Here is a 26,157-nt window from a genome sequence, read left to right as displayed (position 1 = left end):
TAGCTGCGTTTCAAAGAATATAATTGGAACCAAATATTTTAAATAAATTGTGTATAGAATGACAGATAGATATTAGACTCATTTTTGAGGCGCCAATTCTCTAAACTCAATATTTTAATTTGGTAGTTACGCAAAATTATTGCTTTATGGACCATCATAAATTAAATTTATAATAATTTTAAATTAAACCTATTAGAAATTTGGTTCATATTGGTCCTTGAAAAAACATTTTGTTGTTATAATAAATTGTAATTCTTATAGAAATAGGTTTACAGAATGATGCCTCAAAATTGGCTCCTAAGACGAATGCTTCACTACACAGACGTAGTATAACGTACTAAGTACTGACAGACTGGCAATGCAATCACAAAAACAAGACCAACTTCTTTTAGAACGAGTCAAGAAAATGGTTGAGTGCGTGTTTTGTAAACGTATACACGTGAAAAATTGGAATTTGTATGGGATTAAAGTTGCAAAAATTCACGTATTACAATATTCGATATGATGCCTACAACCACCTTTCACAATCACACCGCTCGCCATCGGCAGGGAACCCATCTTCAGATCTTATAATTAAAATGGTCATACGCAGTGCGGTTTTAGAGCTTCCTTCCGTGAACATTCAGGTTGTGGAATGATCTTCCTATTGAGACTTTACCTTAAGACAACATGAGATTCTTCAAAAAGAGCGTAGGTAGGTTTCTTTAAGGTCATTAAGGTGACATTTCAGGTGTCACGGGCGTCCATGGGCTACGATAATTCCGTTTACCAGACGGACCGTATGTTGTTTATTTTTATAATAGTAAAAAAAAAATTGAAATAATGATATTTGGATTAAAATGAATATTTTTTCTGTCAATTCTTGTACATTTCTGATTGTTCTAGAATATTGCGTTTAAAGGTATAAATCTTGATTATATAGATAGAGCAACGAGTTTTAAAAACGGGTCAACTGTTTATAAGCTAATTGTCAAATTAGAGTTAAGTTTAACGAAATGGCGCGTTAGAATTGGCTTCTATATCTAAAGTATTACGTTCTATCTATATACGATTGGATCGAATAACAAAACGTATTTCTGATTACATGCAAAGTAGTATGTGTAATCTTATTAAAAATTTTAAGTAGACGATGACTGTACAGGGGAGATTTTGGAAAAAAAAGATGTGAAGGATCTTTTTAAGAGAAATAGAAGCCAAAATAATAATTCTTACAAATTTTGTCTGCCTGTCTATTTGTTCAGGCAGGCATTACAAAAAAACTATGCACGAAATTGTACGCAGTTTTCCAAAAAACTATGCACGAAATTGTACGCGGTTTTCACAGTTATGTTCGTAAAGGTCTAACTTAAAAACTGTTGTATATTTTATCTTCATGGTATATAGAAGTAGCCTCTTTCTTTAGTTTCCTATTTTTGTAATTCACACGTATAAAAGCTAGTATATATTATTATACAGACTTTTAGATTACTACTATTATGTTTTATAGGAGACAGAATTACAGGATGTTTGTTATTTTCTTGACTTTTAAAAAAAATTGCTGGTTATTCCATTTGTCATTTATAGTGTATTATAATTCTAAGAGACAGATGTTCTTGTCTTTACCTTGCATTAAATTATAAACTATTTGCGTATTAAGTACATTTAAATCTGACTAGTTGTTGAAATGTGATTGAGTTAATATTTAGAGGTATTTGATTCCTTTTTATTAATAATAAACAAATTTTAACAGTAAACAATATTTTATTCAAATATATAAGGAGATACAATTTTAGAAAATCAAATACATAGACAGAACAACAATTCTTTGCTTAAAATTAAGGTAAAAAACGGCCATGATTCCAACAAAAATACTGTGATTATAATGTCTTAAAAATAACACTTATGTGCATAGGGACTAAAATGAAGTCTTTAAAATGCAGACAATACTTGGACTCTAACTAATGAGTGTTTAAAACGCAAGGCCAGCATCGGCGTATGTAGTCACAATCTTCTCTATGGAGTTCGCGTACGCGGCTGTTCTCAGATCTAGGCCTAAGTTGAACTTCAAGGCAGTCTTCATGATGGCCTGAAAAGGTAACAATTTGTAATAAGAGTCCATGTAATTCCTATAAAGTAAATGTATTGGGGGAAGAGATTGTTAGTAATAGGGAATAACAGTCCCATTGCGGAGGGAAATGGATTATTTATAATGGAATCTAATAGATCTATTTACTAGTAATATCAGGTCAGTCTTCACGCGTTTCGCCCTGGAAACCATCATGGTAGATTCTTGCGCAATTTGTCACGATGGACTAACTAAGTTGCTTTTATTAATGTCCCAACAGCGTATACGCATAGCACAGGCAGTTACCATTTCATTCTCATCCATTAAAAAAGATGATCCCATTGCTAACAATATATTCTGTCAGGTAGCCTTGCATGCATTTTTCCCTGGAAACCATTGCGATTAATTGTGATGAATTTGTCACGATGGGTTGCTTCCATCCTCAACATCATTCACTGATGCTTCCTCAGTGTATACCGATAGCGCAGGCGGAGTTATCATTTAATTATTAACACAAAAAAAAATTAAATGGGTCTAATGGTTTTTGATTGTAAATATAAAATAATATCTTTTGCTTAATTTTTTTTTATTTACCTTTTATAATGAACAACCTTGTTAATTTGAAGCGAATTGCTCATTTTGCCACTTTTGTCAATTGCCCAGCTATCGCCCCCCTATATCGAGCCCTTATAAATATAAATGCACCACATATTGTAAGCAATATAGAAAATATCGCGTTGCGATTCTATCTACTGCTAATACATTATTTAAGATACATGAACAATAAAGATATATAAAGATAAATGTTCGTGTACCATACAGGAGATATAGATAAAGTAGTGCAATACGTATATGTACCGCCGTTGTGAAAGAACAGTTTTTAAAGACGTTTCTTGAGTGTTTATCTCTTTATTAAAAAAAAAAAAAAGAACAAACATTTCATTTAATACTTGATAATTGTTAGGACTAGTTGCATTATGTTAATTAAAAAAAATGCTTACCCTTGCGGACCTCTCCATAGTATAATCAAGACCGGAGTGGACGATGTCTTTTTCGGAGGCACCAGAGATCCTTTTTTGGAACGACTCAGAGGGTGTAACGGGGATGCGACCGCCGACGCGACCGAAACGTCTCTCTAATGATTCTTGTACGGATTCTGAAATTGATACAATAATATTATGTCAATTGTTTAAAAATTTAGGATCTAGTCCCACTAAAAATTTCTTCAGAATTCAGGGCGAGTATTTTAGTACAAAAATATAAGACGTTAAACCTTTTATAAATCTATTTTATTGAAGTGTTTTGTCTTTATTTTTTATGCTATTTTTTTTATTTAAAAGAGAGTGAAAGTGGTTTGTATAACATATTGGTTTTCATGAAATAATAATAGATGTATTCCTGAGGCATTTTTAGCTATGTCACCCGCCCCGCTTATTAAACAAATCGACGATATATCTATGGATCCTATGAAGCCTCTCTTAAGCTTCGGATTCCTAGGACGTCCTAGGACCTCCCTAAGATCGCTATTCCTCTGAGACGTTACTATAATCACTCAAAATATACGTCAAATTTAAATAACTTTAAGTTCGCGACCTTATTCGATAAATATAATAATCTCGTTTAATTCATCTTTTTATTTTGTAAATTAATATCTGTTTTTTAGAATGTAGTGATATAAACTCAATTTACTTTTCAAATTGTGGGCCGTCATACAGCGTAACTGTAATACATAACGATGTATTGTAATGTAATAAACCTAAATTGTAAACATTGTGAATTTAGTAAAAAAATATTAAGATTTATTTTCATAGTCGCATGGTATTCATGGCTATTTCATATATGCACAGAGGAATAACACCTGAGTCCTTAGGAATGTATTACGGTATGCGAAACAGTATACTCTGTTATGCCCATGGCACTGCTTGTCTATAGGCGACGGTTACCACTTTCCATAAAGTGGGCCGTCAGCTTGTTTGCCATTCTAAGTTACATAAAAAAATAAAAAGTATGTACATGGTTATCATTTTGTATACGGTAGACGTCGGTTTGTCTTGTGACCTTAGATTATATAGATAGAGCAACGACCCCAAAAACGGATCAACTTTTTGTCAGCTAATTGTCAAATCAGCCGACTCGATTTTTGTTATCAGTTTTCTATGAAATATATCTTGATGAATTATTGTTTAATTAATAAAATCAGTGTTAAGGCATTAAAAAGATGCAGAAATTATAAGACAAAATAAATACCGAAGTTATAAAGAAAACACAACTATTTATCAGGCAAAATAGTAAGAAAAAGTTGATTCGTTTTTATTGAAGCATTTCTATGAAGACGCTATCTATATAATCTAAGGTAGTGAGGTAATGTATTCAAATAGCATTAAGGACCATTACGACGATACCTAAAACAGCTATGACTTATTAGATAGTTAGTAAAAAAAAATTTGTATCAAATGTATGTGATAAATTATTACTAATTAATAATTAACAGCGTTTATTGATTATAAACTTCTACTTTGATGTATGTTACAAAGTCGTCATGTTGTCGTCTTCATATAGGCTACGTATTCAGACAAATATTTGGAAAGGTGTTTGGACGTTTCTTGCTCAATCACGCTTATACAGTTGAAAGGATTTTAATGTAATTTGGTACGTACACGGATCATATTTTGAATTAACAGACAGCATACCTACTTTTTGTAAATTTTGAAATAAATAAAAAATATACTTATGACAATAATCCCTAATGGGGTAGTCAGAGGTATATGTGCACTGCTGGCTTCACAGTATCTATTGATAAACGTAATACTCGACATGCGAACATTTAATTGTATATATTAGAATTCAAAGTGGGAAGTGGCGAACTTATGGCAGTCACTCGGATTAATTTGATTTGTTATCGGTGTTTTCAATCATCGGTGAGTTCATCGGAATTTTAAATTATATAATAGATTTTATTTAGCGTATTATTATGAACGGGGAATGTACATTAGATGTTCTTATAATAACCTCGATAAAGTTACGTCTGTTAATATTGCGTCCAATTATATAGCGTCGTGCTAATCTCGGGAGCAGAGTGTATGCTATAAATAAAAAAATAGCTACGTTTACAACGGTCATTTGTTGACAATCTCGCATCGAAAGCTTATTTTCAAATGATACGGACGGATTACGACTGTAAATAGAAGTTATAAATAGATAGGTGTTGTTAGGTAAGTACATAGATTCCTAAAGATGTTACCGCACAGATATTGAATGCCGTTATTTTTAATTTCGAAACGGGTGTTTAATAAAACGTTAAAGAGTACTGTCCTCGGCATGCTAACAGATTCGAATTCCATCTACATAATTCTTCAACATAATACTCGCAATTGTTGCTTTACAATTTTCATATAAACATTTAAATAATGTTTCTAGGCACCGTTATGTTTTATGTAAAATATTAACATATTAGTTAGTTTACCTACATAAACATATGCATAGTAACTGCAGTATTAACTATAATTTATATAGTAAAGATAAATATGTAAATATATCATCATCATCATCTCAGGCATTACATAAATATATAATAGATAAAAATCAAGTATAGGGAATTGCATTCTTACCCAGCAAATGATAGTTGGACTCGCGTTCGTATTTGAATGTGAGACGTCCGTACGAGACGTGATTAAGGTTCTTGAGCCATTCGAAGAATGAGACGGTGACACCGCCAGCGTTGATGTACAGGTCCGGGATCACGAGGATATTACGGTCAATCAGGATTTTGTCGGCAGCCGGCGTCGTTGGGCCGTTGGCGGCCTCCGCGATGATCTATAAGTATTAAATAATAATTTATATTTCTTTAATTTTTCTTCTTTTTTTTATGCAACATAGAATTGCACACAAGTTGACGGCCCAATTAATGGAGAGTAGTAACCGTCGCCTATAGACATGAGCACTATCATATTCAGTTACCTGGAATGGCAAACAAGCTAGAAATTGGTTACCATCGTTTATACCTAGATATGAGCCATGGACATCACATCATAAAAATATCTCAAATATATCTTTAAAAATGTAATAAAATATTTTTACATGCATAATTTATATATTAATACATATAATATATAATTTCGTGAACAGTTCAAATGTAATGATATATAAATGATATTATATGGGAAACTAGTTTTCTGCAACAAACGATTTATGATTGATTTATAGGATGGTAATCGCCTCTAAATCCTAATCATCTACCACAGAAGGACTGAGAAGTCTGTATTATATGCGAACAAAGCAGAATAAAAGCTAAAATATACATTTAATCTAATAGTCTAAGAGCAACGTACAAAAATATTCACAAGCAATGAAAGAATTTTCTTAAAATGATCATAGTGTCTACTTGTTTTTAATAAACAAAAATTGGAGAAAGTCAAGGACTATGTATTCGAGCGTTCAGTTTAAGTTTTACGTTTTTTTTTCTTATTGAATATATCTCATTGAGTAGTATAAATAGAGGTAACCATAAAGTGTACTATGTGTGTCGTTATATTTACCGGCTAGGCACTGATTAATATTTCATATATATATATATATATATATATATATATATATATATATATATATATCAAAATATATTGACAATTATCGTTGATATCTTTGTAGGTACATCAACTTTATCGTGCAAAGACAACATTCAGAATGAATTACTAGTTATATTTTATATTATAATACATCTAGATCATATTGGTTTAGATGAAGTAATGAGTATCAAAAACGTTTAAAAAGAGGTCAGTAAGTTGACATCTATATATAGGTTGTTTTCTTTATATTACACAGAATAATACATAATATAATACTGTAACAAAATTTAAAATAGATATAATAGTGATAATAAAATAAATATAAATAAACAATTATGGTGGCTTTTGCGATAAAAAAAGAATTAAGTGTGAAATTAGTACAATATTATAAGTATTTTTTCACAAAAAGACGCAATTTTTTTGAAAAAATACAGCGTGTTTATGGAAGTATTTCTAAGGAGACTAGATATTAGCGTATTTAAAATTATTGCAGAGGGAGCGTAGTCTTTTAAAAAAGGTGCATAACTTTAAGGGAAGCTTTACTTTCTGCATCCTGGGGTGGGCAGACATTATCGGAGATGGCATGCCGCCCCCCCTCCCTAAATAAACGCCTATGATATTGTAATATATATGTAATAATACGTTTAATAGTATATGGTCCGGTATAGAATGAACCTCCCCTTCTTGTGGGTGTCGTGAGAGGCGATTAAGGGGGATGAGCAGCAGCGTCCCTCTTAAAATGTCACTGCAATTATCAATTTGACTGCCAAACAACTACTGGCAAAAATCTCCCTTATGAGTGAGGTCATGTTCAGCACTGAACAGTTAACGGTTGATATAATTATTTATAAAAAAATTGTAATAATAATGATGACAAAACAAAAAATATATATTTTATAAAAACGTTACGCGTAGGTAGTACGCCTTTATACTATACGTATCATAGATTTTTTGTGACATGTCATAAAAACAAGAGGAGTGATACCTACTAATTTCTAGGCTCTTTTTGCTCGTCTGCCTGGTTGTATAATAGTATAGTGTCGTGTTACGATCGTAGAATCGCCCATAATTCATGAGTGGTCGGGTCATTTCATGAAATGATCGCATTTTATGAAATGTTACACTATATTATCTTGATATGAGTATTATTATGATGTAATGTGGTTCGACAGACGAATAAAAATTGTTTGATGATATGGTTACTTCCATTTCATAATAATTATGAATCAGACGTACATAACTGTTTTATAAATATGGAAAAATTTAATTGATGATCAATTAAATGTATTTTAATTGTAAAAAATATATAGTTACATTGTTCATAATGTAACTTTTTTTTAAATTTATATCACTGCTAGAGGCCAGAGAGGCTGACCGTGTTTTATGTATGAAATGTACATATTATACAATTTCAGAACTTCATATAACATTAAAGATAATTTTATAAGTATTCTTACGAAACCATAAATGTGAGTTATTTTCTTCTTCTTTACTTTAAAGAAGATATTAATTTTACGTGACTTAATGGCAACATACAAAAGGTTTTATTTTTTGTAAAAATCTATGGAATATAACGTATCTCTCCGACTTATTTATATTTCCCTTTTTTATAATAAATAAATAACAAAAATAAGGGTATACTTCATTCTCTAACTTTAAATTGGAAATCAAGAGTGGTTATCGATTACTAACCAACGCCACAATACTTTATTAATGTATAATAAACAATGATATAGCGTGTTCACCCTTTTTGTATTTTTATTGCGTAAATGTCTATGAAAACGTGATATAACCTACATAAATAATTAGTATTTTACTAATAGCTATTTAAATTATTATCTAAGTTTACTTAAACATAAGATAATGGATAATTCAACAGTATTTAAAAAACGCTTGGTTAATTAAAAATAAAAACAATGATAATACCGGTAAGAGGCCAATTTGTGAACAATGTAAAAATGTAAACATTCTAAAGATAATTATGTTTATATTGTCCACAAATCGGTCCGTTACCGGCCGTTGGCACACACTTATTTGTTTAGGCAGAAACAACACGAGAACACAAACCTTAGCCTGAATTTTATGAGCATTTTCTTTGTGGATGACTTGTTCAACCGCAGCAGGTACGAGGATGTCGCATTTTTCGTATAACATGTTCTCGCCTTCATAAGCGCTTGCTCCAGGGAAGCCAACGATCGTACCTTTCTCGATCCTGTAGTCTTCCAAAGCCTGATAATAAAAAAAAGTGGTAGAAAATGTTGGTATAGGTAGTACTTGTGTTTCATATTCATTAAATAAACGGCAATAAAATATCTTTTATTTGTACCGTGTTTCAGAATAAATTGATGCAGGTGGCTTAGGAGCATTTTAATGGCAATTTTTTAGGAACAATTAAAGAGAAGAATTGAAATTAGAAGAAATGCCGATTCCTAATATTTCAATAGGTACTACGTTTTCAGCCTGTAAACTGTATTGTATAGTCTTTTGTGTGTACTCAAAATTCTAAGGAGACCCTTTATCGTATATTTTTAACATGTTTATGCATAACAATCGAGTTATAAGGATATATTGTTAAAGTAAGCAATACAGTAAAAAAGACTCATCACATGGACGTGAATAGAAAGAGACTGCACTGACCTAGGCATAGCATTATATTATCAATTGTATCTTGGCTACTTGGCTATAATGATCTGAAATTTGTCCAGTTAACAATTCCTGGTGAATTCGGCGCGTCAACTGGCCTGACTTTATTTTTATATATATTTTTTTGAAACGCCGCCAGCGTATACCAATATCGCAGGTGGTGTTAAACATACACATGAATCAATTTCATTGTCATAAAAAAAGTACTATAAAGGGCAATGTTGCTAACATAAATTGTCCAAATATTTCGAACAGTAAGTATTATGGATACAAATCAGTACAAAATAAAATATAGATTGATCTTATTTCTCTCGAATAAACTAAGCACCGTTGATGGACGCGACCGGCGTAAACAGGTTCAATGTTCGGTTATTCGCGAACACCGGTTTTGCTAGTCACGTGGCCCCTCGAACCACGAATATAAATTGCCAAGAACAACACACCTCCCAAACATTACAGAGATGTTTCAGCACGTTTACATTTTTTATGATAATATCTTTCGTAACATTTTGTGTTGTTTAGGTACATTCTAGACACGCCCATAGGGCAAAAATAGTTAATAAATGAAAAAATAGCTCAGTAAGCCAATTGAGTACAAAAAAGTGGCTTATATGATCTGAATATAAATATAGAGGTGTATAAGTTCCATCGTGGCACCGCTAATGATGGTTGCACGATGATTTCGTATAAGGCCGAGCACGGTATAGCAAATAAACACTCGGAACGCTTTTGATGTAAATGCGTTCTGAAAATTATAACCTCAACAATGAGCCTCGTGAACGATCAGAAAGTAAAGTTATAAGGCTATTGTTTATATTACTACGTTTTATGTCAAACACGTTTTAAGGTAACAGCAATTATGCGATTCCTACGTAAGTGACAACATGACATTGATACATATGCGTGAAGTTATTTATGATGTACTTTTTAAGATATTTAAGTGATATATAGCTGTTTATATTGATAGGAATGACGATGAGAACAGCCTAGAGAGTTTATCGACTCCTGACTCGAGTATATGATAGCAGTAGTAACTAGCAGTAGAATTTCCATTAAAATTGCATAAATGGAATAGTATAATGGCATAAATATAAATAGGTATCTTTTGAATAAAAATATTCTTATTTAAATAAACTTATTTTATAATTTTACCGGCTAATTCAGCTAACATTTTCAGCTTAGAAAAATGGACAAGAAACTCGACTATGTTCTTTACTCTTCTTTACGACTCTACTCTTTCAAACAAAAGTAGAATTTTACATATTTATGAGTTTGTATGAGTAATAAAAGTAATATCAGAAAACATTCAAAAATTTATATATAAAATAGTGCTTATTAAATTTGAGAAGTAATGCTTATATATTGATTAAATATTTAACAAAAAAAAGATAATGAATAAATCGGAGCATAAGTTACCTTAGGGTTGATACCGTCTGGGTTGTAAATAGCACCATCGTGCTCAATGACGCCGATGCACGTGGCGCCAGCGCGGACCAAGTATCGGCAGGTGTGCAAGCCCACGTTGCCAAAGCCCTGCACGATGAATGTTTTGCCGCCCCAGCCAGGGGTCGTACCTGTTCACAATAATAATAATAATCTTTATTAATTTCCAACCTAAATGTACATAAATTCTGAGCGCTGACTTCTAAACTAGACATGACTTGTATATTTGTGTACTTGATTTAGGAAGTTACTATTATTTTTTATTATAAGTCGTTCAATTTTTTTATCTTTGTTACCTCATAACTCGAAAAACCTTTTATATAAAAATATAGGAAAATACTTACAGATCGGTCCCATAGAATTTTATAAAAATTGGGTAAGTATTTTAGTGTTTAAATCAAAATAACTAGTTTTGCCAAAATTGAAGTTTTTTTTTGTCGACCACAATCTTAATTATGTGTTGAGGGGTGGAATTAAATCTTTTATTTTTATCAGTTGTTTTATTATTATTATTTATAATTTTACATCATTTAAATTAAAATATGACACAACACATTGGTTTTATTTTTTAGGTATTATTTTTAACTTAACCACAGAGTAGTAATATAAGAAAAAATAGCTGTCAGCATAGAGTATACATATATTTTTTTTTATATTACTAGACTATCTTTAACATTATGTGGTTAATTAGCGATAAAGATCAAGGCATATCGACTGTGTCTGTTGTAGTTTGTAGATGTGAGAGTTTGCTCATCTACTCCGGTTTATTCTGTTATGCTATTGGTCCTATAAGCTATTAATTTCTATTAATAATATTCCAGGTTATATATTATTAATATTAGTTAGGAACATTAATCCTTAATAAGTACCATTGTATCATTCATTATTACTTAGTGAAATTATTGATTATATCTTCATTAATAAAGTAGATAGGTACTTAATAAGTAGTTTATATTATCACTACGCGTAATTTGTAAACAGTATTGAATAATACTGTATTGTCTAAAGTTTATCAAGGAAGTCTAGAATACAATCGATTGCGATTGTATTTAATTATACTCCACTTACCAATCATACTCATGTAGTTAGCCTCGTTGATAAAGTTTTCCAGACCGTGGAATACTCCTCTGCCAGTCGCTGATACTCGGCCATGAATACCTCCCTGGATTAGAAAGGTTTAATTTTTTTTACTTTTTAACTGATACTTTAAGTAGAATAGTCACCCAAACCGTTTGTTCTTAATACTAAGGGTAATTTGTGCTATGAAAAACTAACCAATAAACATCTGGGGAGACAAGCCAGAACACCAGATCAAAACTAATTCAGATAAACTCATTATTTAAATTGGCTCGACCGGAAATCTAACCCTGGATCTCATTTAAGTAATGTAAATATGTTCACTACAACGCCACGAAAGTCACCATTTGTTTAATATATTGTTTAATTTATTATTGGGGGGAAAGAGATTGTTAGTAACAGATACTAAGGGATTGCTAGCAATATATCCAAAAAGTCGACCTCCCCGTGTTCCCCTCTCCATGGAAACCATCGTGCTAAATTTCAAGCATATTCATCACGATAGCCTTTTCATTCTCATTTATCATCCGTCACTGGTGCTCCGCCAGTGTATACTGTTAGCGCAGGCTGGTTTACCATTCCATTATCTTCCATTAAAAAAATATATACATTGAGGTACTTGCATAAGAATAAGGACTAGGTTTATTAATATTTATTCTTGTGCTACTTCTACCAGTCTGGTTTCACTTGTTTCTGTGTAAAATAGATAAAAGACAGTTGTAGTTATTTAATTCATAAGCCAAACCTGATTGATGGGTTTTCCTGTGACGCAAGCATGCGCATTGATGTCCTGATAGCCAATAGTTTTGGCGTAAGTGTCGGCAATCCATGACATCTCGCGTTCTCCAGTTCCCATATCGGGGGCGGGAACATCGACACCGGGCCCTGCAGTCAGTAACATCTTTATGCTGTTCTAGTCATCACAACAAAACCATTCTATGGAGATCGGATCACCAATCTAAAGAATTCCATCGAAAAACTATCTATAGAAATTGCCGTAAGGTCCTGACATAGAATAGGCCACCCCTTTCTTACAGTTAAAAGCTGATATGATTATCTATAGAATAGATTTCTTGTGGTGGTTTTTATTTATTTATGTATATGCTTTTGTACATTCAATTATAATATAAATATTAGGTTATACCAAAATGTACACAGGCGGACTTATCCCTTAAAAGGGACTTCTTCCAGTTAACCTTCATTTCTTAATACAAATACTTTATTATAAAACCACAAAATTCAATAACAGATGTAAATGACTGGAAGTAAGGGCTGCTAACCTAACCAATGTGACAAGGTCGGTAAGTTTTGAATAAATAATTTTTTCAATGATTGAACGTAAAACTTCCACCACCAAATAAAAATTATTTTCCGGTCACAGAAAAAAATCAAATTGATTTCTTTACAACTAAGATAAGATAAAATAAAAATAGTATTATCAGTTGCTACGCGAAAGTGACGGCAGTTACTAGCAGATAAAATAATAGGCTAATCAGTAACGCTGTTTAGAAGAGTTAAAAACTCTTATCTGATTTCTTCATCAAATTATTAATCAATTAATTTTATACGATACATAACAATAAAATTGATTTAATATGTAATTCATGTATTCACATTTATATTTGTTGTGTATATTTACATAACTATTATTACTTGTCAAGTGTGGTTTACAAATTAACAGGTAACCTACATGCGTGCATGTGTAATTTTCTTGGTTTGCAGTTTATTGTTTTAAACTATTATGAAGGTCAGCCTTTGAATGGTTCTATATTACAATATAAAACATTGATATCAAAGTTAAAGGTTATCAAGTATCACGACAATTTTAATGTCCCTAGAATGGCAAATGAGCTGATGCCACACCTGTCGGGAAGTGGTAGCTGTCCACTAAGAATTATATAAAAGCGAGCATCTGTTGATGGTGAAGATTGTTGGCTCTTAGTGGTAATTGAAATAAATATTTATATGTAAGAACACATGTATCTCTACTTATTTGTATATAAAGTTGAAAACCGTGGATATTGTTATTTTTGTACAACTTAGAACATATGTAACAGAAAATATACCTAATTGTAATCTGTGCTTTACAAGATAATGCGAAGAAAATGATGGCATTCTCAAAGGTCTATAATACTAGTAATATATAACGGCCTATAACGAAGTGTCAATGTGTACAAACAATACTTATAAATGTGAAATTCCACCAATAGACGAGGAGGGCCGAGTTTAGTTTTCACATAAATAAAAGTACTTGTATCGTCTATTCTCATCTGCGTTTATAGTTGAATTGATACTTACAGTTTTATCGACTATATATACCTTTTAAGCGACATGAGTAAATGAAACAATAGACCATTGTTAATCACTGGTTTAAAAATATTGTTTCATTATTTTAGGACAGGACAGCTAGAATTTGAATAAATCAGACCCTATCAAATACCGATAACGGTTTTCATTTTGATACAAAATATACTGATTACGAATCATGATTTTAGATACAATTATTATTGTCATTGACAGATTAATAAATATAACCGTTTAATAATGATTACTGAGTGATAAAGTAATCATAATTTGTAAATAGGTGCGACGTCATCAAATTCGATCGACGCGATGGTTCGATTTGTTGGACATAATAATCTGTTTAGATCTATTTTCGTTATCTATGTGGAATATTTACCTATTTATATATCTTCACGCCTGATCCCTTACTAAGTATGCAAAGAAGTTAAATAACTTACTTTTTAAAATTAAGTAAGTTAGCATGATTAAGTTATTATATATTAAGTAGTTCGTAAAAATAAGAACGGGAACGCTACCATGATTCCAAGTCCTGCAAGTGGAAAAATTGCGTTTTTTTTCTAAGGCAAAAAAGACTAATTAAAGGAAGTATTTACTGAAGTCGTTAAACTAAATGGTAAAAACAGGTCCTATTAAGTATTTAAAATTAATCACGGAGGAAACTTTTACTTACCAATGAAACCTTTTTTGGCCAGTTCAAGTGCAAAGCGTCGTGTAATCTTCTCCAATTCATGTTCCGAGTACTCTTTGGGGTTGATCTTGATGCCAGCCTTAGCACCACCGAACGGTACATCCACGCAGGCGCACTTGAAAGTCATCAACGCAGCAAGAGCTTTCACTTCGTCTCTAGTCACGTCCGTAGAGAATCTAATACCTGTAGACAAGGATGTAACAGTTAAATGTCATTACTATACGTGTACTTTATTTCTATAATAACTACTCGTACATTTTGCCTGCTACATTGTACGCGTGAGTTCAGTAGTAGGAAAACCAATTGAATAGACCACTTGTATAGATTGCGTATCAAGATAAAACATACATCAGCGGATCTACCATGAAATGAAATTCCGAATTTTCGGACACAATTTCGTGTTTTGTTTATACTAAAATCGGACCAATAAATGGAGTTTAACATTTCGTTCGTTATACATCCTATCATAAAAGTCCAAAAGAACGATATTTTAACATTTTTAATATTTCCAAACGGCATGTATTATGTAATTTTAACATCAAAATTGTGTTTCGTTTGGTTCCGAAATTTCGGAAAACATCGTGGTTACAGAATTATTATATTAGCAAGATAAATAATTAGATGTCTAATTAATGTTCATACTTAAAAAAAAAATTAGTAGGGATTAAAAAAATTTGTATGAGATTTACGCAAGAGAAAACCTTAATGTAAGAAACAGAATCATCCAAAGTGGTTCTCTATTAGAAGTATGCGATACGTATAGTATATGCAAGATATGTAATTTTTGAATATACTACGCGTAAAAAGTAAGACTATAGCTATACGGTCTGATCGTACAGAAATCCAATTCCCATAGGAATTTACAATAACTTATAGTATGTGTCATATGAGGAACATATGCATAAAATTATATCGTTATTAATATTATTATTACATGCTTTTTCTGGACATATCGAAATTATTCAATGAGTGGTATTTATTTTATACTGATATAAATAAAAGATTGATAAATAACGGCCATTGGGGTCGATGATGATGATGAAATGTCAATCGCTCGATTTATCTTTAAAATACGCTACTTTAGAAGATAATTTAGAGAATCGACAATTTTGCATATAATTTTATAAATTTATCTCCAAAATTACAAATTTAGGAGAATCTTAAGAATAAAATTGACTTTGTGTTACTCTGACAAGCAATTTCTCTACCTACATACATATACCGAAAATCAACTTATTGGTTATCATTATATTATTATTATTGGTTATTGGTTTGGGATCAACAAAAAAAACTTTTTTTATAAAAATAATCATCATAAATAAATAAAAAAATTCAAAATCGGGGCATATATTTTTTTATAAGTTTATTATAGTCGAATTTTAAGAATGATATTCCGAATCGGCTCCATTGAAATTTATACTGTAGGCACTTTTAAACTACTCGTATATTTTATCAAAACAGTAGTTACTGTTTAGTGTAGGAGTGTAACTGTAAATATTTTCAGTTAACATGTTTATTAATTGTTACATTTCATAATAATAACGTTGATAGCGTTGGTAATTAGTGCAATTGTTCAATTACTGTGAAACGGCGACGCGACGTGATGAATAACGAAGTGAGAGGAAATGTCATTGCTCTGTCCTTCATGAGTAATGGTCTGTTTCATAAAGGTGAGTACACAGTAGAGTAGATACTGACTCGGTCGACCGAGTGAGTGAAAACTTGTTTTTTCCTACTTTTTAAAATTTTTGTGTATATACACAAAAATTAATTAGTCTTGTTCTAGGCATAAGTCGAGAGCAAGGGTGGATCACGATCAACCGGTTGATCGCAATCAACAGGTTGATCGTGATCGTGGCAAGGCAAAAAAATATAATATTTTGCTAATCTAGCGGAAGATGCTCAGACGCAATACTCAAACGTAATAAGTAGTTACTAAAAATAATTTTAAATTTTAGGTTTTCCTTCTTAATAAAATAAAAAATACTAAAATACTATATAATTGTGTACTGAACCATGTTGTTTCATTTGAGATATCACGAAATATGTAATTAGGAGATCGCACAGAATTTTGTCAGTAAACAGTAGGTCTTGGGTCTAGTCGTTGGCTATCCCTGGTCTAGAGCATACATTGCTATGTACTCTTATACTCTATAAGAGTATAGATATATTATATTCCCTTTATCAACTGTTCTGACTTCATCTTATTCGTTCACTGGCGAGAGCAATACGGCGCAAATGCTGATCCAGATATTGCGATATATTTTGGTACGCCGAACACAGCATTTACAGAAATAGCAGGAACATAAATATTATTTTGAATTGTTATTTTGGTTATAAGTAGGGGTAAGTAAATACTATGTTATTTGCATTACGTTACATTCTTCGTTGTAATGGTGTACATAACTTAATGTCACGTTATGTTAACACGACAGTTTTTTTACATTTATATATAAATATAAGTAGGTACTAACTAGGTACATTATCTTTGTTAGGTAGGTATTACTTATTATCGGCAAGTAGGTATCGCCTACCTAACTTGTTACTCTTAAACAAGTTGCGTAAAGTATTACTTATATTTACACAATATTACATGCAAGCAAAAACGAAGTCACTCACACTGTTTGCTTGCATAATATAAAATTCAAAATTTCTTTTCTTATTATTGAGAATATTTAAAAAAGTAATTTGAAAATTCTCGAAAGATGTCGTTCTGTCCATATTTCAAATTGATTTTTCTAGATACAATTATGATTATTAAAAAAATGTCACATTAGGTTTTCTAAAGTAATTTGTTTACAATACCATAAATACTATATTTATGTACATACTTCACTTAAATTTAATTTTATGAATGAAAAGTAGGTAGAGATAATACTTTTGGATTTAATATTAAACACAGGAGTTAATTATAAATAAAAAGTACTTAGTTTAGTAATCCTGTGAAGTGTTGACATAACAAGATATTTTTATCACTTCATTTGGGTACATCTGTGGCGCAACGTTAGCAGTAAAATGATAAGTACCGGTTTCTTATAATTTTACTACTTACGGCGTTATGGGTAATCCATTTCTACCCAGTAAGCCAGTGTATTGGGGAGCTGGTTTGACTTTAAGCCGCTTGATGTTCCTCATAAGACTCTATCTAAGTCTGTATGTTACACCGAAGTTCTCAAGAATGACAACGCATGGTGAATATCATGGGCGTGTTTATAGGTGACGGTTACTCCTAGACATCTGACATATATGGTAGATATTTAACGTTACCCCTTTTCATAAGGTACATCGTCAGCTTGTTTTTCTAAATTTTATAAAAAAAAATATTTGTACTTATTTACCTATACAATCTGATTAAATATTTATTATAATACATTATAGATAAAGTAACTTTCACCTCAAGTTATACAAATATTGTTAAAGAAAACTATTAGGTAAACCTAGTGATTTACCTAATAGTTTTCTTCAAAGAGCAATCGCAAAACTGAAATAATCTTTAAATACTAGTGTATTTAAAGATTATTTCAGTTTTGCGATTGATCTTTGATTCTTTTATCGTCTTTGGGGTTATGCAAATAAATGATTGAAAACCTAATCTACAAGTGGTATGATCAAAACTAGGTATCTACAGAACATGATTGATAACAAGCATTATATTTATTAAGTAATAAAACTTTCATAGACAACATACTTTGTAAAACTGTATTCTAATATTTAAACGCTTAAAAATATTGCAAGACGGAAACTATAACCTTTTTGCTTTACCATTTGAGTTTTTTTTTATGGGTAATAATGGAATGGTAACCCTGCCCGCGTTAACGGTATAAACTAGCGGGGCACCAGTGAGAGATGATAGATGAGGATGTAGCAAGTCAGTTAGCTCATTGTGACGAATTCAACAAGAATTGTTCACGATGGTTTCCAGGGTGAACCACGTAGAGGTCGACCTAATATGGTATATTGTTAGCAATGGGCCTGTCAAACTTCATTGCTAAGAATCTCTTTCCCCCCACCATTTGAAGTTTTTTTAATGGGTGAAAATGGAATGGTAACCCCGCTTGCGCTATCGGTATACGCTGGCGGGGCACCAGTGAGAGGTGAAAGCAGGTCAGTTAGCCCATCGTGAGAAAATCCGTTAAAAATATCCACGATGGTTTCCAGGGGGAACCGCGTGGAGGTCGACCTGATAGGGTGCATTGCTAGGAATGGGACTGTTAGATCCCATTACTAACAATCCTGCCCCTCCCCCACCATTTGAGGTTAAAGACACCCATGTTTACAGCAAAGCTTCAGTAATTTCACAGATTTCAAAGAGTCTCTTAAAAATGGATGGACACAATGGCGGGAAATTAGAATTTTTAAGCACGGAGTACTACTATACTTTGTTTTTAATTGGTATATGGCTAGTTTATCTCCGTTTATTTGTTCATGACGTTTGTTTACGTTATAATACAATAGACAAATAGCCAGCAAGTTTCTCTATTTTACCAAAACATTTTTTTGGAGTTACTCTGAATTTTTTTTTTTAATTAATAGACATAATGTTCACGTTACTTTGGAATGAACGATCTTAAGTTATGAGCATAAATTATTTTCAACTGATTTCGAAAAGGAGGTTGTCAATTCTGTTTTTTTTTTTTAATATTTGTTATCTCATAACACCCTTCAGACCTAAACCGATTTAGAAAATTATATTTTATAATATACTTAAAGATTGGTTCCACAGAAATCTTATCATAGTCAGTTAAGTAGTTTAGATCCAAATAATTGATTTTATCACAGTTAAAGTAGGTTTTTTTTTTTTGTGGGACACAATCTTAAATTTTTATTACACTTGGGCAAACAAGCCGTCGGCCCACCTGACGGACATTTATAATTTTATAGTAGTTGGTATCAAAAGTGGCTACAGTATGCTGTTGTATCATAATTTTCTTTTTTCTTAGGTAATGAATATTCTAAGTTAGGTACGTTTATTTCATAATTTGCGAGCGAGACATTCGAGTGTAGGTATAGCACAAGAAACAATGAGAATGTTTATATAATTAGGTGCATATGCACGTTTGTCTGTTTATGAGAGATTGTTTACCAGCCAAGCGTTCACACATGATAAAAACATGATGACTACTGTTTAACACCTACTAGTGAAACATGACTGTTTTAATCCAATAGTCATGGTGTTGCAGGTATATACTATATATATGTATGTGTCTATAAAATTATCACCAAGTGTTAATATTTATGATTGTAATATTACTTAAAAGTAGAAATGTGTAGATTATGGTAATAATTTTCATTTAAAGTCATTGCGCAACAACCTTACTATTATGACGCAGCACTGCGTCACAGACACGCCTTCGCTGTCAGCGTGCTAAAAATCAGAGAGAGATAGGTACATATATTTTATCTTTTTATTCTACACAATAATATTATACCTACATATCGTACTAGATATTTTTAACAATGTACATATTTCTTTGCGCGTGATCTGTATTTTATAGATAGGGGCGTGTCAGGTTTGATATTTCTCCATCTCGGTCTATGGCGACAGTCAAACAGTGGTGTTGACGAAATATATCATTTATAAACATGTGTGTAGTATCCAGTTACATAGGCTACAAAAGAACGAGTAAAACTCAAGGTTACCACGTATTACATTTTTAACTCGTCATAATGAATATTTACAGTAATTTGGTGTTCACGGAACATAACATCCACTTTAGGCTCTTTTATTGATTCAATACGGCATTATTACTATGGACTTCAATGCTCATTGTTTGCCGGCGCCAAACTTGGATATTTTCTTTTTATACATTTTTATGTATTTCAATAGAGATCATCATCTTCCTATCCTTATCCCAATTATTATTTTGGGTCGGCGTAATATGGTTTTATTCATATTACTAAAGGATTTGGCCTATAGTTTTACAACCGTTTTTTTTAGCTGAGATGAGCAGCATTCAGAAAATTTCAATTTCTACATCGCATTAATTCTATATTTCAATCTTTATTCAAAACGTTCTTTTTGTCATAACTTATGGCGCTGAGAGATGGAGATTAACTCTATAGCAGACCCATAAATTCATTGCGGAACGTATATATTTCGCAATGACTGGATGCGTGATGAGATGAATTTATGCTGCTTGAAATTATAGACAAGTTGATGGCCCGTTTGGCAGAGTGATAAACATTGCCCATAGATATAAACATCATGGATAACAAACAGTAGTGTTACCTACGCTGATAATATTTGCCCTTCCTAACAACTAAGACATTCGTATCCTATAATATAGTTACTGAAAAATAGGGTTGAGTTCGATGATCAATATGTCTTTTTAACCATAATGTCGTATATTTTTTTCCATACAATGACGATGGTGAGCAGGCATAAGAACACTAAGACATTTGTATGTTACTGTAATATTGACTTCTTTCAATTTGGGGATAAATATTGGTATTTATCTCTTGAGAAGCACATAATGTGAATTACAGTTAGATAGGAATCAAACATTGTTTTATTTTTGGGGTATCCCATTACAAAATCCTTTTGAATAAATAATGAAGATGTAATGATTAACGCGACGCGCGACAGGGACTAGTCTGTCTTTCTCTATCCTAAATAGTATTAATAATGTAAATAATATAAAATAATGTATGTAATAAAGTATCAAATATGATGATGACTAGTTGAGCTTGTAACACACCGAGAGGTAACAGACACACTTTGTAATTTATAATAGTTTATAATATTAGTAAGAATTTAATAAATTTTTAGAGATGAAATTCAGGAACTAACAAAGAGAAAGACCTAAATCAAGAACACAATATATTAGGACACTAGGAAAGACTAAGTCTAATTAATTCATTGGCTTGGACACATGCGATCACGCCGAAAACTAGCGTATATGGGTCAACCTTTGAGAAGGTCAATGGGTCAAAGATTTAAGTGACCTCAATGTATTGGCAAAAGCTTGGAACAGAGTGAAACCGCATCGTATAGTAGCGGAAGCAAAATTTTCTTTATCTGAGAAAAGTCTATTTTTTTTTAATAGCAGAAACAGCTGACAATATTTATAATATAAACTTTCGTTCTTTATTTAGCAAGCACTCTATAAAGAAATTTTCAAAATTCCTTACCTTCGTTATAAAAACCTTTATGTAAAATTTCGTTTCTTGACACATTAGTTTGTACATCGTCTGTCTACTAGAGATGAAACGGATATCCGGTAACTATTCGGTATCCGGCTTATCCGGCGGCTTTAATACTATCCGGCCGAATACCGGATAACTAGTATTCGACCGGATAGGTATTGCGTGGAATTAAAAAAATCGGGATAAAAAGTATTTTTAAGCAAATAATTATATTTGCTTTTGTGCGGGCCGCTGCCTCCGAGAGTCGGAAGGCGCGTCGGCAGGCACCGGGACGCTGATACGCCCGGACGTCGACCAAAAAGAGAAAAGACTACTCGAGAAACGAGAGTACTTTGCACGCACGAGAGTAGACGCACAAAGCACTCTCTCCCCGAAGGGACTTAGTCTTCGCCGCAGGCGCGTTGCACTGAAGGACCAGGTGTTACAGCACTACTATATATCGTCCTCAGAAGGACGATGACGAACACGATGATGGATGAAATGAAGATCGAAGGACGGAGATGGCGATGGGGCTCGATGAGATGAAATGAAACGAAGCGAATGGTTCTTCAACTATGGCGGTGAGATGAGGAGACTATTTTCGCGATTTCTTGCTGCTGTTGTTCGCTCTCTTGAGAGGTCACTGGCGCTATGATTTTTGGCCCTTTTTATATCCAACTATGGCCTCTGGCCATCGGACCAGCGGCAAACTAGTCTCCTCGCCCCCTCTATGCAATTTTATTGTACTATTTATATTTCTATGGGTTTTGACAAAGAACTTACTCTAGGTGGTGGATATACTCATCAACAACCTATCATTCTTTGTGCGTTGCGCGGCGTGCGGTTCATGAATAATTAACGATTCCGCGAGTCGCGGCTTTTATATGACCCCGCTCTCTCCCCCGCGTATATATATTTTGCAGAAAGCGGGGCATCACGTCAGTCGATCGAGAACTGCCGCGCAACGCACATTACAATGTTTCTCCCTATTTCTAGGAACTATTCTATACTATATATGTCTATTGTGTCTATTTGACGCCTATATAAGCTATTATAGGCCCTATTATTTAATTCTATTAACTATTTTCTTGTTTTTGCAGGAATTTGCCCTATTTGGGACCTATTGGCTGTACTAGCCTATGTCCTATTAGTACAGCCGTAGCTGTTTACAAGTTTTCTATGTCCTTCCTAGTCTATTTTTGTGTTGTAACACAACTATTTTCCTGGGGGAGTAAAACACCGTAAGAAAAAACCTTTATTTCTCTTTATTTAAATTATTTAATTATCATATAAAAAACACGATTAAAGTTATAAGCTATAAAATTTGTACCCATTCAAATCACTATTTCCAACCTGTTACGAGATTACGTTGGGTCAGTAGCCAATCACTATAATTATATATCAGCTATCCTTATCTATTTTTTTCTGTCTCTATCACTATTTTCTTATAAACTGTACACTATTCTATTAATCATTTAATGAAACTATAGACTATTCGAGACTATTTTACAAACACAAGTGTTATTGTTATAAACTGTTTGAAACTATCCTATCATAAAATATTAAAAATATTATAAACTATTTACAAATTCTGTTTGAGCGGTGATCCGGAACATTTTCATTTAGTTAGTCTTAGTATGACTTAAGAAATATAATTAGTTTAAAATTTTCAATCACAATAGTAAATGAATGTAATAGAAAGAAAATGAATTAATTAGTACTTAAACTGCACTAAGGGCAAATTATGGTGAATAAATACTAATTTCTCTGCATTGAGAGGTAGCAAGCGGTTTCGTTTCTCTTTATAAATAAGGACAGTTTCAGAAAAAGTCTTTCGCTGTACACGCTGCTGCAAGGTGCTGAAAGATAGATTTTGGCAAACTTTGTTAAATTTGGGTATTGTTTAACATTAGCTGCCCACCAAGAAGGGTTACGATTGTGATCAATTCGCACTGACATAGCCGGATATTCGGCCCCATGGTTGGCCGAATATCCGGATTCCGGCCTAACTGCTAACCGTTTCATCTCTACTGTCTACCAGTATCTATCAGTTTGCTAAGTTATTATGTCCTATAATTAATTTTAGCTTAAACAAATATAAAAAGCCAATTGTTGTGATATAAATTTTCGTCAATATTCCCCTAAGAAACAGAGCAGGGGTTCTTCAAAACGTGCGTAATATCTAAAGGATAAAAATGCGCGCGTGACACCTGTCGTGTTACAGGGGTTCATAAGTTAAACATGGTTTAATATTTTCAAAAAAAGATAATAAAAATAGAGTAGTAAAAAAAGGTAATAAAAATTTGTTTCGATTACAGTTTAAAAAAGTTATTTAGATTAAAACAAAATATATGCAAAAAAAAACAAGCGACGTCAATAATAAAAATGACTGTTGCCGCCTCACGAAGTTTTGTAGATAATCTACTTTGTAATAATAATACATATATATTTGAATTTAAATGTGTTCGCAAAGTCGCGAAAATAATGAGACCAATTTAGACCTTTTTTTGGATGTTGTTTCAAAATAGAACCTTAAATTACTTGATCCACTGATGTGAAATTAGCAATAGATGAAACCGATTTAAACATTAATTTTAATTTATTATCTTTTATGTATGTATAATGTTTAAAGGAACTTAGAAGACTAGGACCGAGAAGGCAGCCAAAAGGAAACAATAGATATGCGTGTCAATTTCGAATTTGGTAAATAATAATATATACCTATAAATAATATATGTAGGCTGTACTCCACTAGCATTACACATTCAGCTAGCATTGGGCTTTCTGTATCGCATTACTAACGATTCCTTTCCCCCCATTATTTAACTTATTAATCTGTTAATTTCTAAACATTTTAAACTTCATTAATAAATAACTACGTATCTAAAAAGTTATTAAAAAACTCGGTTGGTCTTTACTGAAGATTTAATATAAAAACTGCTTAGATAGGTACCTATGTTTCTACCATTTTTGTAATAGTATTAAGACTAATAAGATATATCTTTAAATAATTTTGATTGTTATTAATTAATTTTGATGCATTACCAGATAATAAAATTGAAAGTAGCTAGGCACGTTAATGAAATATTGTACGAACACATGAATGCATAGAAGTTAATATAGGTAATACTACCAAGAATTAGATATGTCTACATGTTTTAGATATATTTATAAGATATAAATACTTATAAAAATATTTTAGTTCGACGGTCGCTCTCAATGGAGCGAATTGCAAAGCTTACAATGTTGCAGTTTAAAGGTTAGTACAAGTTTACTGAATTTGTTAGATAAAGACATGATGTGTTTTATGAATTAGACATCACCTATATCTTATTTATAAAGCTTATTATAATCCGTAGAAACAAATAAGGTACTATTAATGCTGATAACTACTAAGAAACATTTTCATTTTGTAGCTGACAACATTGGCATGTGAATTGAGAACTAGGTCAAAGTGTAATAGGTATCTAAACCAAAATACCTAATAAAAGGTGAAAATAAATTTAAGAAAAAATCTAGTTCCTATCGCACATTGTCACTGCCCACGTAACGTCACGTGTCTCGTAGGCTAAAAATATAGTTTTCTATTAACAATTACTAAGAGCTGTATCTCTAAATTAATGATTGCTTACATCATCGATACACCAACTTTTGGTTATAAAAAAGAGAAAAATAAAACATAGTTACCTCCTTTAGTAGGTGTCCTGTGTGAGGAGTGTTGCGCCCGGTAACCAAGGATCATTTCATAATCGCCAGAATCACGCCTTAGTGGAAACTGAATTTCAATAATTTGGTCACAAGGTTGCATTAACTTCAAGATACCGGCTACCTTCTTTTTCTTCTCTTCGACCGAAACCCTAGACTTCATATCTTCTACTAATTTATCTTCTACTACTTGGCAGGCCCTATGGAAAAAATATTCCACCATGTCGAAGAATTTGGGATTCGCACTTGTCGGTATATCTTTAAGCCTGTCCGGAATTTCATGGCTGGCATAGGTACGGCAACAAACGTTCACAGCTGCTGGTGTGACTCGAATCAAATTATTGACTGCCTCATTTTGAATAGTATTTTTTAGAGGCGGAACTACCGATTTTGCAATGGTTTTTAAGTGTAACATTTTGACTGATTAATTAAGTACTTAGTCGGGATAGGTATCGGGTCGCCCTACAGTAAAGTTTAAATACACAAATTAAGTAGTGTAATATGATAGATTGCAGTGACGACCCGCCCCGACGGACACGGACTCACTGAATGACGGAACAAAAGGA

The 26,157-nt window shown here is 32.3% G+C and overlaps 2 protein-coding genes across 2 annotated transcripts in view; both read right to left on the bottom strand.

Moving 5' to 3' along the window:
• LOC113519028 (uncharacterized) overlaps positions 1–26,157 on the bottom strand; it is a 404,087-nt gene that overhangs the window by 25,477 nt on the left and 352,453 nt on the right. The window lies entirely within an intron of this gene.
• Positions 1,721–26,157, bottom strand: LOC113518801 (glutamate dehydrogenase, mitochondrial). Its single transcript, XM_052892772.1, has 9 exons — positions 25,574–26,157; positions 14,744–14,944; positions 12,515–12,654; positions 11,761–11,854; positions 10,666–10,823; positions 8,674–8,835; positions 5,653–5,857; positions 3,046–3,200; positions 1,721–2,065 (listed from the first exon to the last, which is right to left on the bottom strand). The coding sequence occupies exons 1-9, from the start codon at positions 26,004–26,006 to the stop codon at positions 1,949–1,951; spliced, it is 1,665 nt and encodes a 554-aa protein (XP_052748732.1). The 5' UTR covers positions 26,007–26,157; the 3' UTR covers positions 1,721–1,948.

This window comes from Galleria mellonella, unplaced genomic scaffold, assembly GCF_026898425.1.
Source record: "Galleria mellonella isolate WM207_F2 unplaced genomic scaffold, CSIRO_AGI_GalMel_v1 utg165, whole genome shotgun sequence".
In the NCBI taxonomy this organism is placed as follows: Eukaryota; Metazoa; Arthropoda; class Insecta; order Lepidoptera; family Pyralidae; genus Galleria; species Galleria mellonella.
The sequence above is the reverse complement of the archived record's forward strand: the minus strand, read 5'-3'. Positions and strand labels throughout refer to the sequence as shown.